The sequence below is a fragment of the Saimiri boliviensis genome, chromosome 18 (assembly GCF_048565385.1).
Source record: "Saimiri boliviensis isolate mSaiBol1 chromosome 18, mSaiBol1.pri, whole genome shotgun sequence".
NCBI lineage: Eukaryota > Metazoa > Chordata > Mammalia > Primates > Cebidae > Saimiri > Saimiri boliviensis.
Window position 1 is genome coordinate 6,629,430 of NC_133466.1, and position 13,310 is coordinate 6,642,739.

General features: G+C 43.8%; 1 protein-coding gene and 1 non-coding gene across 2 annotated transcripts; both read right to left on the reverse strand.

Annotated features, from left to right (window-relative positions):
• Window positions 1–4,910: 4,910 nt before the first annotated feature.
• LOC120368508 (U7 small nuclear RNA) lies at window positions 4,911–4,972 on the reverse strand. The gene has a single exon (XR_005582614.1). It is a non-coding gene; the product is annotated as a U7 small nuclear RNA (small nuclear RNA).
• Window positions 4,973–12,508: 7,536 nt separating this feature from the next.
• On the reverse strand, window positions 12,509–13,107 carry LOC120368456 (large ribosomal subunit protein eL21-like). Its single transcript, XM_039480538.2, has one exon. The coding sequence runs from the start codon at window positions 13,034–13,036 to the stop codon at window positions 12,554–12,556; it is 483 nt and encodes a 160-aa protein (XP_039336472.1). The 5' UTR covers window positions 13,037–13,107; the 3' UTR covers window positions 12,509–12,553.
• Between the last annotated feature and the right edge of the window lie 203 nt (window positions 13,108–13,310).

Consider the following 13,310-nt stretch of genomic DNA (forward strand, 5'->3'; position numbering starts at 1 on the left):
GAAACCCCGTCTCTACTAAAAATACAAAAAATTAGCTGGGCATGGTGGCACATGCCTGTAATCCGAGCTACTCAGGAGGCTGAGGAAGGAGAATTGCCTGAACCCAAGAGGCGGAGGTTGCGGTGAGCCGAGATCGCGCCATTGCACTCCAGCCTGGGTAACGAGAGCGAAACTCCGTCTCAAAACAAACAAACAAACAAAAAAAAAACAAGTAATTTTGAGAATTAGAATTGAGAATTTCTAAGCAATTAGGCTTAAAGTAGATCATGGGAAGCAGCTCATCAATTGGTAACAATTGCTTTTATTTCAAGATTGTGAAAGTTAGATTACATCTTTCGAAACTTCCAAAAATATAAAGTAAGAAACCATTTAGGGTCCCTGCGTGGTGGCTCACCCCTGTAATCCTAGCATTTTGGGAGGCTGAGGCGGGCAAATCATTTTGAGGTCAGGAGTTTAACAAGGTGAAACCCCATCTCTACTGAAATAGAAAAATCAGCTGGTGGTGGGCGCTTGTAGTCCCAGCTCCTCGGGAGGCTGAGGCTGGAGAATCACTTAAACCAGTCAGCGGAGATCTACCACTGCACTCCAGCCTGAGTGACAGAGCAAGACTCTGCCTCAGAAAACAAGCAAACAAAACCATTTAATCCCAGAAGCTACAAGCAATTATTTTAGACATGGTGAAATTTCTTCATATGTTTGGGTTTTTCCTTAACTGTAAAATGTTTTGGTACTTGCTTAATATTTCATCGTGTGGTAAAAACCATGATTTGGCGATTACAGTTTGTTTTTTTTTTTAGAGGTGGGGTTTCACCATATTGGTCAGGCTGGTCTTGAACTCCCCATCTCAGGTGATCCCCGTGCCTTGGCCTCCTAAGTGCTTGGATTACAGGCGTGAGCCACCATGCCGGACCGACGGCCATTACAGTTTTTTATCATTCCTCTATTAGGAATAATACTGCTCATGCCCACAGTATACAAAAGCCCCTATAACCAGGCAAGCAGTCCCAGTAACCATCAGCGTTTTGAGAAGCAAATAAGAATGAATATTATTTAAATAATCTCTACAAATATGAAACTGAAAGGGAACAAAATGCATAAGAACAAATATTTAGGAGTAAAAGCTCATTTACCTTTGGAGTATTGTACATTTTCTCAGAATTGGATACAAATCCAATTTTAAAAGAAACTGCTATTAAAATAAAATTAAAAAAAAAAAAAAAAAAGGGCACAGTGGCTCATGCCTGTAATCCTAGCAATTTGGGAGGCTGAAGCAGGCAGATCACTTGAGGTCACGAGTTCAAAACCAGCCTGGCCAACATGGTGAAACCCTGTCTCTACTAAAAATACAAAAACAAAAAAATTAGCTGGTGGTGGCATGTGAAATCCCAGCTACTGGAGGCTGAGGCAGAAAAATCACTTGAACCTAGGAGGCAGAGGTTGCAGTGAGCCGAGAACACACCGCTATACTCCGGCATGGGCGACAGAGTTAGACTCCGTCTAAAAAAGAATCCAGCATGGCTAGTTCCACGTTTATAATTATACGTTAGCTTCCAGCTGCTGATTCCACAAAATCTTTTCCAGTGGGAAACAGTAAGTAGATGTTTGAAATATGTTTTGAGGGCATGGAAATGGATAGTGCCGTGGTTAGTGATGGACTTGAGGGGAAACGGCAGGAGGACAGGAGACCCTTGCTGGGGTGAACGCAGATCGGCATCGGGGCAAGACACATCATCTGTGGCTATATTCCACCACCTCTCGGCTGCAAATGAACATTACCTCCTAACAGAAGGGGCTAAGGATATAGGTAATGGGCTTAACCGAAGGGACGATAATACCTTACTCAGAGGGTCAGAGTGGATGATGTGGGGCCTGGCAGTTGGTGCACAATACACATTTGCTTCTCTTCCTGAGTCAGTTTCAGAACCTATAATTACTAGATTCCTGGCAGATTCCTGCTCGCCCCCCACCTACCTGACGGCAATATAGAGTGTTGAAGAAAGCCTTTGAAACTACACTTAATTTAACGTTGAGTTGAGCAAGATAATGGGAACTCGTACTCAGAAGGTCTGGCTGTGCTACCCTGTTAGAGTGTGGCTTTTGTGAAGCCCGTCAGTACCTCCTTACATCGTCAACTGTAAAGATTACTTTTGTGTTTCAGATTTAATCCATTACTGTGAATTATATTAAAAATGTAAGGCTGGGCGTGGTGGCTCAAGCCTGTAATCCCAGCACTTTGGGAGGCCAAGGCAGGTGGATCACAAGGTCAAGAGATCGAGACCATCCTGGTCAACATGGTGAAACCCCGTCTCTACTAAAAAAAATACAAAAAATTAGCTGGTCATGGTGGCACGTGCCTATAATCCCAGCTACTCAGGAGGCTGAGGCAGGAGAATTGCCTGAACCCAGGAGGCGGAGGTTGCGGTGAGCCAAGATCGCGCCATTGCACTCCAGCCTGGGTAACAAGAGCGAAACTCCGTCTAAAAAAAAAAAAAAAAAAAAGTATATAAAATTTTACATAAACTTTATCTCTGGAAAGCACTTAATGTTACTCCTTAGAAAATTCTAATTTTAAAAAGTGTATGAATACTAACAATAAGACATTCAAGTTATGTATGAGAATTTTAAAATACACTAATCTGTTATGCATGATTCATGGAGAAGAAAGAGTCTTGCATGCTTGGCTGTTTCTATGCAAGGATGTGGCTGCATATTAAAATGTGCAAGATTGTCACTTCTGCCAGTGCTGATTTAGATTTTCAAGAGAAATACAGTGAAGACAACCGTAACGGTCATCACATGATTTCTCACTTTCTGCTTCAGTTCTCCTTATTTCCTCTATCTTTAGAGACAATATGAATGAAATATTACATTCAACAAACTTAATTGAGGTAAGATGAATCAAGCACTCTCCTAGACACCGGAATGGGCAGAGCCTAGGTGCTTTGGTAGAGAGATGTGCTGCCCTCTCACATTTTCAGGTCTCCGTGTGGTTCTTGGTAGGCATAAAAAAATGGGCATTTTTGACTAAAGTCTTTGACATAAAAAAAAGATTAGAACAAATGAGAAACACACAGTGTTCCTAAAAAGAGTTAAATTTTTTTTAGTCTTTTTTTTTTTTTTTTTTTTTTTTCAATGGAGTCTCACTCTGTCACCAGGCTGGAGTGCAGTGGCATGATCTTGGCTCACTGCAACCTCTGCCTCCCGGGTTCAAGTAATTCTCCTGCCTCAGCCTCCCAAGTAGCTAGGATTACAGGTACCTGCCACCATGCCTGGCTACTTTTTGTATTTTTAGTAGAGACGGAGTTTCGCCATGTTGGTCAGGCTGGTCTCGAACTCCTGACCTTGATACCTGCCTGCCTTGGTCTCCCAAAGTGCTGGGATTACAGGCATAAGCCACCTCACCCAGCCCAATATATTTTTTTAACTTTATAAATTCAGAGTATATGTGCAGTTTTGTTACATGAATGTATTGGGTAATGGTGAGGTTTAGGCTTCTAGTGTGCCCATCACCCGAACAGTGAATGCTGTACCTGTCGTACCTTTCCCCTCTTCTGGTGTCTCCGGTGTCCATGTGTACCCAAGTTTGGCTCCCACTTATAAGTGAGAGCATGCATTATTTGATTTTCTGTTTCTAAGTTATTTCACTTAGGATAATGGACTCCAGCTCCATCCATGTTGCTGCAAAAGACATGATTTTGTCCTTTTTTATGGCTGCACAATAGTCTACAATGTATGTGTATCACATTTTCTTTATCCAGAACCTGCTGATGAGCACTTAGGTTAATTCCATGACTCTCCTATTGGGAAAGGAGTAACAATTTGAGGGTGTCAGTCTTTTTTTTATGTAAAATGTAATGCAGTACCAATCAATCCCCGTAGATTGGCCACTGGAAATAGGAAAAATTGTGAGACTAGCCAAAAATTTAATATAAAATAAAGGTAGAATTTCAAATTGTTGAGGAAAAGACCACTCAAAAAAGAGTTTCAGGCTGGGCGTGGTGGCTCATGCCTGTAATTCCAGCACTTTGGGAGGTTGGGGCGGGCGGATCACCTGAGGTCAGGAGTTCGAGACCAGCCTGACCAACAAGGTGAAACCCTGTCTCTACTAAAAATACAAAAATTAGCCAGGTGTGGTGGTATGCACCTGTAATCCCAGCTACATGGGAGGCTGAGGCAGGTGAATTGCTTGAACCTGGGAGCGAAGTTTGCAGTGAGCCAACACTGTGCCCATTTGCACTCTAGCCTGGGCAACAAGAGTGAAACTCTGTCTGGAAAAAAAGTTTCAGTTGAATTGGATATTCATTTAGGAAAATATAAATTAGTTCTCTACTTCACACCACACACAGGAATAAATTCCAGACAGATTTAACAATCAAAATGGGCTGGGCGCGGTGGCTCACGACTGTAATCTCCGCACTTTGGGAGGCCAAGGCAGGCAGATCATGAGGTCAGGAGTTCGTGACCAGTCTGGCCAACATAATGAAACCCCGTCTCCACTAAAAATACAAAAAATTAGCCGGGTGTGGTGCAGATGCCTATAATCCCAGATACTTGGGCAGCTGAGACAGGAGAATCGCTTGAACCCTGGAGGCAGAGGTTGCAGTGAGCAGAGAGATTGCACTCCAGCCTGGGCAACAGAGTGAAACTGTCTCAAAAAAAAAAAGTCAAAAAAAACTCAAAACCCCCCAAAAAAATCCAAATGTAGAAAAACTGCAAAAGCATCCAAGGAAAGCATAAGAGAATAATTTTATGATTATGAAGTGAAGTCCTTTCTTCCTCTGCCAGATAATAAATTCAGAAGCCATAAAGAAAAAGTAGGGGGGAAAAAAAAAAAGAAAAAGTAGGAGTACTTGATCTCACAACAATTTAAACTTGTATATATGGTTGGGTTTTCTTAATAAAATTTTTTAAAGGGCTTTCTGGCAAAAACCAGAAAGCCTGCTAGACAAATTTTAAAAAAGCTGTAACACTTGTTTGTTTTTTAGAGAATGGGGTCTCACTGTTACCCAGACTGAAGTACAGTGGGGCAACCATATAGCTCAATACAGTCTCGAACTCCTGGGCTCAAGGGATCATTCTGCCTCAGCCTCATTAGTCTCTAGTAGCTAGGACTAATGGTGCTCACCTGGCTTGATCTGGTTTTAGGTAAACAAATACCTGAGAAATGTTAGATTCAGAGAAAATTTTTGCAACACATATAACAAAGGGCTAGATGTCAAACTATAGAAAGAATTCTTATTGTCAATATGAAAATCAAAAAATCCAATAGAAATATCATCAATATGAAAAAAATCCAATAGAAATATTAGCAAATGAGGCTGGGCGCGGTGGCTCAGGCCTGTAATCCCAGCACTTTGGGAGGCCAAGGCGGGTGGATCACAAGGTCAAGAGATCGAGACCATCCTGGTCAACATGGTGAAACCCTGTCTCTACTAAAAATCCAAAAAATTAGCTGGGCATGGTGCCATGTGCCTGTAATCCCAGCTACTCAGGAGGCTGAGGCAGGAGAATTGCCTGAACCCAGGAGGCGGAGGTTGCGGTGAGCCAAGATTGCGCCATTGCACTCCAGCCTGGGTAACAAGAGCGAAACTCCGTCTCAAAAAAAAAAAAAAAAAAAAAAAGAAATATTAGCAAATGATGTCAAAAGATAATTCGCAAAAGAAATATAAATATAAGACCCAATATTTTTGAAGGCCAAGACGAGAGAATTGCTTGAGCCCAAGAGTTTGAGAACAGCCTGGACAACATAGTGAGACCCCCCCATCTCTATTTTAAAAAATTTAAATAAAAAAATATGTTTCTATTGTGGTAAAAGATACAGAAAATAAATGGTACCATTTGGCTGGGCACAGTGGCTCACGCCTGTAATTCCAGCACCTTGGGAGGCCGAGGCAGGAGGATCACTCAAGGCTAGGAGTTTGAGAGCAGCCTGGCTAACATGGCAAAACCCTATCTTTATTAAAAATAAAAATAGCTGGGTGTGGTGGCTTGCATCTGTAATCCCAGCTACTCTGGAGGCTGAGGCACAAGAATCGCTTGATCATGAGAGGCAGAGGTTGCAGTGAGCCGAGATCATACGTCTGCACTCAAGCCTAGGCGACAGAGTGAGACTTTGTCTCAAAAAACATTTTTAAGTACCATTTAACAATTTTCAAGTGTGCAGTTAGTTCATCGGCATTAAGGACATTTACATTTTTTTTTTTTTTTTTTTTTTTTTTTTTGAGACAGAGTTTCGCTCTTGTTACCCAGGCTGGAGTGCAATGGCGCGATCTCGGCTCACCGCAACCTCCGCCTCCTGGGTTCAGGCAATTCTCCTGCCTCAGCCTCCTGAGTAGCTGGGATTACAGGCACGCACCACCATGCCCAGCTAATTTTTTGTATTTTTAGTAGAGTCGGGGTTTCACCATGTTGACCAGGATGGTCTCGATCTCTTGACCTCGTGATCCACCCGCTTCTGCCTCCCAAAGTGCTGGGATTACAGGCGTGAGCCACCGCGCCCAGCGACATTTACATTTTACACAACCATCACCCCCATCCATCTCCAGAACCCTTTCGTCTTCCCGAACTAAAACTTTGTACCCATTAAGCACCAACTCTGCATTTCAGCCTCCTGCAGTCCCTGGCAAGCACCATGCTACTTCTGCTCTTTATGGATTTTACTATTCTAGGCACTTCATGTAAGTAGAATCATACAGAATTTGTCCTTTTATGTCTGGTGTATTTTATTTTTCATGTCTTCCAGGTTCATCCATGTTGTAGCATGTGTCAAATTTCCTTTCTTTTTAAGATTAAATAATACTTCATTTAGGTATTTATGACATTTGGTTTATCCATTGATTTGTTGATGGAAATTTGAGTTGTTTTTGTCTACTGAGAATAATGCTGCTATAAACACAAGCATACAAATTCTTTGGGGTGTGTGCCCAGAAGTGGAATTGATGAATCAAATGGTAAATCTATGTTTAATTTTTGAGGAATCGCCATACTGTTTTCCATTTTTCATTTGCACCAGCAATGCCCCAAGATTCCAATTTTTTCACGCCTTCATTAACACTTACTGTGTTTTGTGGGGGAAAAAACTGTTTAAACTGCTTTAGTGATGAGTGTAAAATAAAATAAGAAAGGCAATTTTGCCTATTGAATCGGTAAAAGAGAATGATAATATTTTATATTGGTGAGGATGTGGGTTAAAGGGCACCCCTATACATTTCCTGGGTGGAAGAGTAAATCAGAAGAATTTTTTTTTTAAGACAAAATCTCACTCTGTTGCCCAGGCTGGAATGCAGTGGCATGACCACGGCATGGTTAATTTTTAAATTTTTTTGTAGAGACAGGGTCTCATTATATTGCCCAGGCTGGTTGATTTCAAACTCTTGGGCTCAAGCAACCCTTCCACCTAGACCTCCTAAAATTCTGGGATTACAGGCACAGCCAGACCTCATACTGACTCGATTTACCTCAGTTCTGGGAATGTTTCTAAGATTTCTAATTTATCTACTTGAGCATTCTTGTAGTCTCAGCTACTCAGAAGGCTGAGGTGGGAGGATCCCTTGATCCCAGGAGTTCAAAGTTACAGTGAGCTATAATTGTACCACTGCACTCCAACCAGGGCAACAGAGCAAGACCTGTCTCTAAAAATTAAAGTCAGCCGGCCGGGCGCGGTGGCTCAAGCCTTTAATCCCAGCACTTTGGGAGGCCGAGGCGGGTGGATCATGAGGTCAAGAGGTCGAGACCATCCTGGTCAACATGGTGAAACCCCGTCTCTACTAAAAATACAAAAAATTAGCTGGGCATGGTGGTGCGTGCCTGTAATCCCAGCTACTCAGGAGGCTGAGGCAGGAGAATTGCCTGAACCTAGGAGGCAGAGGTTGCGGTGAGCCGAGATCGCGCCATTGCTCTCCAGCCTGGGTAACAAGAGTGAAACTCCGCCTCAAAAAAAAAAAAAAAAAAAAAGAAAGAAAAAAAATTAAAGTCAGCCTAGTGCTGTGTGGTTCATGCCTGTAATGCCAGCACTCTGGGAGGCTGAGGTGGGTGGATTACCTGAAATCAGGAGTTGGAGACTAGCCTGGCCAACATGGTAAAACCCTGTCTCCACTAAAAATGCAAAAATTAATCTGGTATGGTGGCACAAGCCTGTAATCCCAGCTACTCAGGAGGCTGAGGCAGGAGAATGGCTTGAACCCAGGAGGCAGAGGCTGCAGTGAGCTGAGATTGTGTTACTGCACTCCAGCCTGGGAGACAAGAGTGAGACTTCATCTAAAAAAAAAATATTTAAAAAATCACCATAGCAAGGCCCGGCACGGTGGCTTAAGCCTGTAATCCCAGCACTTTGGGAGGCCGAGGCGGGTGGATCACGAGGTCAAGAGATCGAGACCATCCTGGTCAACATGGTGAAACCTCGTCTCTACTAAAAATACAAAAAAAAAAAAAACAACTGGGCATGGTGGCGCGTGCCTGTAATCCCAGCTACTCAGGAGGCTGAGGCAGGAGAATTGCCTGAACCCAGGAGGCGGAGGTTGCGGTGAGCCGAGATCGCGCCATTGCACTCCAGCCTGGGTAACAAGAGCGAAACTCCGTCTCAAAAAAAAACAAAGAAACATTTTTAGGCCAGGCACAGTGGCTCACACCTGTAATCCCAGCACTTTGGGAGGCTGAGGTGGGTGGATCACTGAGGTCAGAAATTTGAGACCACCCTGGCCAACATGGTGAAACCCCGTCTCTACTGAAAATACAAAAATTAGCCCAGCGTGATGGCAGGTGCCTGTAATCCCAGCTAATTGGGAGGCAGAGGCGGGGAGAATCACTTGAACCTGCAAGGGGAGGTTGCAGTGAGCTGAAATCAGCCATTACACTCCAGTCTGCGTGACAGAGCAAGACTCCATCGAAAAAAAAAAGGAAACTCTGAACAGCCTCTAGCCAACAGCCAGCCAGGAACAGAGGCCCTCAGGCCAAAAGCCCTTCAGGAACTGAATTCTGCTGAAGACCACAGGAGCCTGGCCTGGATTCTTCCTCCATTGTGCCCTCAGATAAAATGCTAGCCCTGGCCCACACTTTGAACAGGCTTGAGAAAGATTCTAAGGCAGAGGACTCAGTTGAGCCGTATCTGGACTTCTGATCCACAGACACTGTGAGATAATAACTGCGTTTGTGTAGTCTGTTTTCCTTTATTTTATTTTGAGACAGGTCTTACTCTTTCGCCCAGGTGGGAGTGCAGTGTTGCAATCCTGGCTGACTGCAACCTCTACTTCCCAGGCTCAAGCAATCCTCCCACCTGAGTCTCCTGAGTAGCTGGGACTACAGGCATGTGCCACCATGCCCTGCTAATTTTTTTCAGAGGGGAGGTGATGGAGTCTTGCTCTGCTGCCCAGGCTGGAGTGCACTGGCACAATCTAGTGTCACTGCAACCTCTGCCTCTTGGGTTCAAGTGATTCTCCTGCCTCAGCCTCTGGAGTAGCTGGGATTACAGGCATACGCCACCATGTCTGACTATTTTTTTTGTATTTTTAGTAGAGGTGGGGTTTCACCATGTTGGCCAAACTGGTCTCAAACTCCTGACCTCAAGTGATCCACCCACCTCGGCCTCCCAGAGTTCTGGGCTTACAGGCATAAGCCACCATGCCTGGCCCCTGCTAATTAAAAAAAAGTGTTTTGTTGTTTTTTTTTCTAGCAATGAGTTCTCACTTTATTGCCCAATCTGGTCTTGAACTCCTGGGCTCAAGTGATCCACCTGCCTCAGCTTCCCAAAATGCTGGGATTATAGGCATGAGTCACCCTGCCTATAATAACCACACCCAAGAAAATGAACAGTGATTGTTCATTTTCTTGGGTGTGGTTATGTAATGTACTCATATACCGCAATGTCTTGATTCTTAGTAGATAAACGTTAAAGTATTCGAAGTGAAATGTCATGATATGTACAACTTAATTTCTTTTTTTTCACCATGTTACTGAATGTACAACTTAATTTCAAGTGGTTCAATGAAATAAAAAGTATTATATATGTACAGTTAGCCCTTGAATAACATGAAAATTGTGGGTTCTAACCCCCTACATAGTTGAAAAAAATCCATGTATAACTGTTGAATTCCTCAAAACTTGTCGAATACAAATGGCCCACTATGGACCCAAAGCTTTACTGATAATGTAAACAGTCAATTAATGTATTTTGCCTATTATGTATATTATACACTGTATTCTTACAATGAAGTAACCTAGAGAAAACATTTTTATTAAGAAAATCATGGGCCGGGCGCGGTGGCTCAAGCCTGTAATCCCAGCACTTTGGGAGGCCGAGGCGGGTGGATCACGAGGTCGAGAGATCGAGACCATCCTGGTCAACATGGTGAAACCCCGTCTCTACTAAAAATACAAAAAACTGGCTGGGCATGGTGGCGCGTGCCTGTAATCCCAGCTACTCAGGAGGCTGAGGCAGGAGAATTGCCTGAACCCAGGAGGCGGAGGTTGCGGTGAGCCAAGATTGCGCCATTGCACTCCAGCCTGGGTAACAAGCGCGAAACTCCATCTCAAAAAAAAAAAAAAAAGAAAATCATGTGATAAAATATATATATACACACATATATATTTCAGTCTACTTTGCTTCCCAGGCTGGATTACAGCTGCACAATCATAGCTCATTGCAGCCTCAACCTCCCCTCACTCAAGCAATTCTCCCACCTCAGCCTCCTGAGTAGCTGGGACTATAGGTGTGTGCGACCATGCCTAGCCAATTTTTTGAGTTTTGTCATGTTGCCCAGGCTAAGACAAAATACACTGATTATTTCTTAAGTGGAAGTGGATCATCGTAAAGATCTTTATCCTTGTCATCTTCATATCTTCGCTGAGGAGGAGGAGGGAGAAGAGGGTTGGTCTTGCTGACTTAGGGATGGAAGAGGCAGAAAAAAAATCCACGTCTAAGTGGACCCACACAATTCAAACTTGTGTTGATTAGGGCTCAACTTCGTGTGTGTGTGTGTGTGTGTGTGTGTGTGTGACATATATAAGCAAATATGGCAAAAAACTAACAATCTGTGGACTACGTGAAGGTTATAGAATATTTCTTTGTGCATTTTTTTTTTTTTTTTTTTTTGAGACAGAGTCTTGCTGTGTTACCCACGCTGGGACACAGTTGTGCAATCTCGGCTCACTGCAACCTCTGCCTCCTGGGTTCAAGGGATTCTCCTGCCTCAGCCTCCTGAGTAGCTGGGTTACAGACACCCGCCACCATGCCTGGCTAATTTTTGTATTTTTAGTAGAGACGGGTTTCACCGTGTTGGTCAGGCTGGTCTCGAACTACTTACCTCAGATGATCCGCCTGCCTCAGCCTCCCAAAGCACTGGGATTACAGGCGTGAGCACTGTGCCCTGCCACTTTGTACACTCTTTTAACTTTTCTTTTCTTTTCTTTTTTTTTTTTGAGACGGAGTTTCACTCGTTACCCAGGCTGGAGTGCAATGGCGCAATCTCGGCTCACCGCAACCTCCGCCTCCTGGGTTCAGGCAAGTCTCCTGCCTCAGCCTCCTGAGTAGCTGGGATTACAGGCACGCGCCACCATGCCCAGCTAATGTTTTGTATTTTTTTTTTTTTTTTTGAGACGGAGTTTCGCTCTTGTTACCCAGGCTGGAGTGCAATGGCGCGATCTCGGCTCACCGCAACCTCCGCCTCCTGGGCTCAGGCAATTCTCCTGCCTCAGCCTCCTAAGTAGCTGGGATTACAGGCATGCACCACCACGCCCAGCTAGTTTTTTTGTATTTTTAGTAGAGACGGGGTTTCACCATGTTGACCAGGATGGTCTCGATCTTTCGACCTCGTGATCCACCCGCCTCGGCCTCCCAAAGTGCTGGGATTACAGGCTTGAGCCACCGTGCCCGGCCTGTTTTGTATTTTTAGTAGAGACGGGGTTTCACCATGTTGACCAGGATGGTCTCGATCTCTCGACCTCGTGATCCACCCGCCTCGGCCTCCCAAAGTGCTGGGATTACAGGCTTGAGCCACCGCGCCTGGCTCTTTTAACTTTTCTTTAGGTTTGAGAACATTCAAAATAAAAAGTTAAGGAGGAAAAAAGAAAAACAACAACAAAAATAAAAAAGATCACTTGGTTAATAAAAACACTGTTGGCTGGGCATGGTGTCTCACGCCTGTAATCCCAGCACTTTGGGAGGCCAAGGTGGGCAGATCACTTGAGGTCAGGATTTTGAGTCCAGCCTGGCCAACATGGTGAAACCCCACCTCTACTAAAAATACAAAAAAATAACTGGGTGTGGTGGTGCGTGCCTGTAATCTCCAGCTACTCCGGAGGCTGAGGCAGGAGAATCTTTCGAATCCAGGAGGTGGAGGTTGCAGTGAGCCAAGATTGTGCCAGTGCACTCCAGCCTTGGTGACAGAGTGACTCTGGCTGAAAAATACAATAAAATAAAATAATAAAAACACCATCATGATAAAACCTGCTATGCTTGTGCTTTGATATTACTAAACTCAGCATTGCATTTATTTGAAATCTTGAAATAATTACCTTTTTTTTTTTTTTTTGTCTTTTATTTATTTATTTTTAACACCTATTATGCCATGAATTCATAGGGAATAGGTTCCAGCAGCTCAGGCTCCTTCCCATTGGTTCTCACAAAGTGTGCTTCTCTGGGTGGAGCAGGCTGGCGCTTCAGTTGGACCCAGGTACCTTTCTCTTTGGCTTCTTTCTTTTTCTGATCATTTTCCTTCACACGTTTTAGGAAGCTATCTCGGCTTTTAGAGTGCTTGATGTGCTCAATACGCACATTAATTCTCTTGGCAAGAATCTTGCCCTTAACTTGTTTGTTTACAACAATGCCAACAGCATGCTGGGTAACATTGTAGACCCTTCCAGTTTTGCCATGATAACATTTGTGGGGCATTCCTTTTTGAACAGTGCCCATTCCCTTAATGTATACAATATCACCTTTCTTATAGATTCGCATATACGTGGCCAAAGGAACAACTCCATGTTTTCTAAAAGGCCTAGAGAACATGTATCGAGTGCCTCTCCTCTTTCCCTTTGTGTTCGTCATTTTGGCGAATTACTCTGCGACCACAGGGTAGCGGCTCAAGTCTGTGAAACGCTTTGCGCCCGGGAGCCACGCACAGGCCCTACCTGCGAAATAATTATCTTTAAAAAGTTGATACTTTTGCTGAGGTATCTAAATTTAGAGTACAAGGTAGCCATGGAGACACATTTGCTTCTTGAATCAGATGTTGAAAAGGTAAAGTGTGTTTTGGCAGGGTCTACCTTATCTACTGACTAGAAGAAAATGTTCTCCCTATGCTAATCAAATTTGGCTTTTA

Bases quoted from the DNA above. Each gene is read 5' to 3' on its own strand.
- LOC120368456 (XM_039480538.2), bottom strand. From the start codon at position 13,036: ATGACGAACACAAAGGGAAAGAGGAGAGGCACTCGATACATGTTCTCT.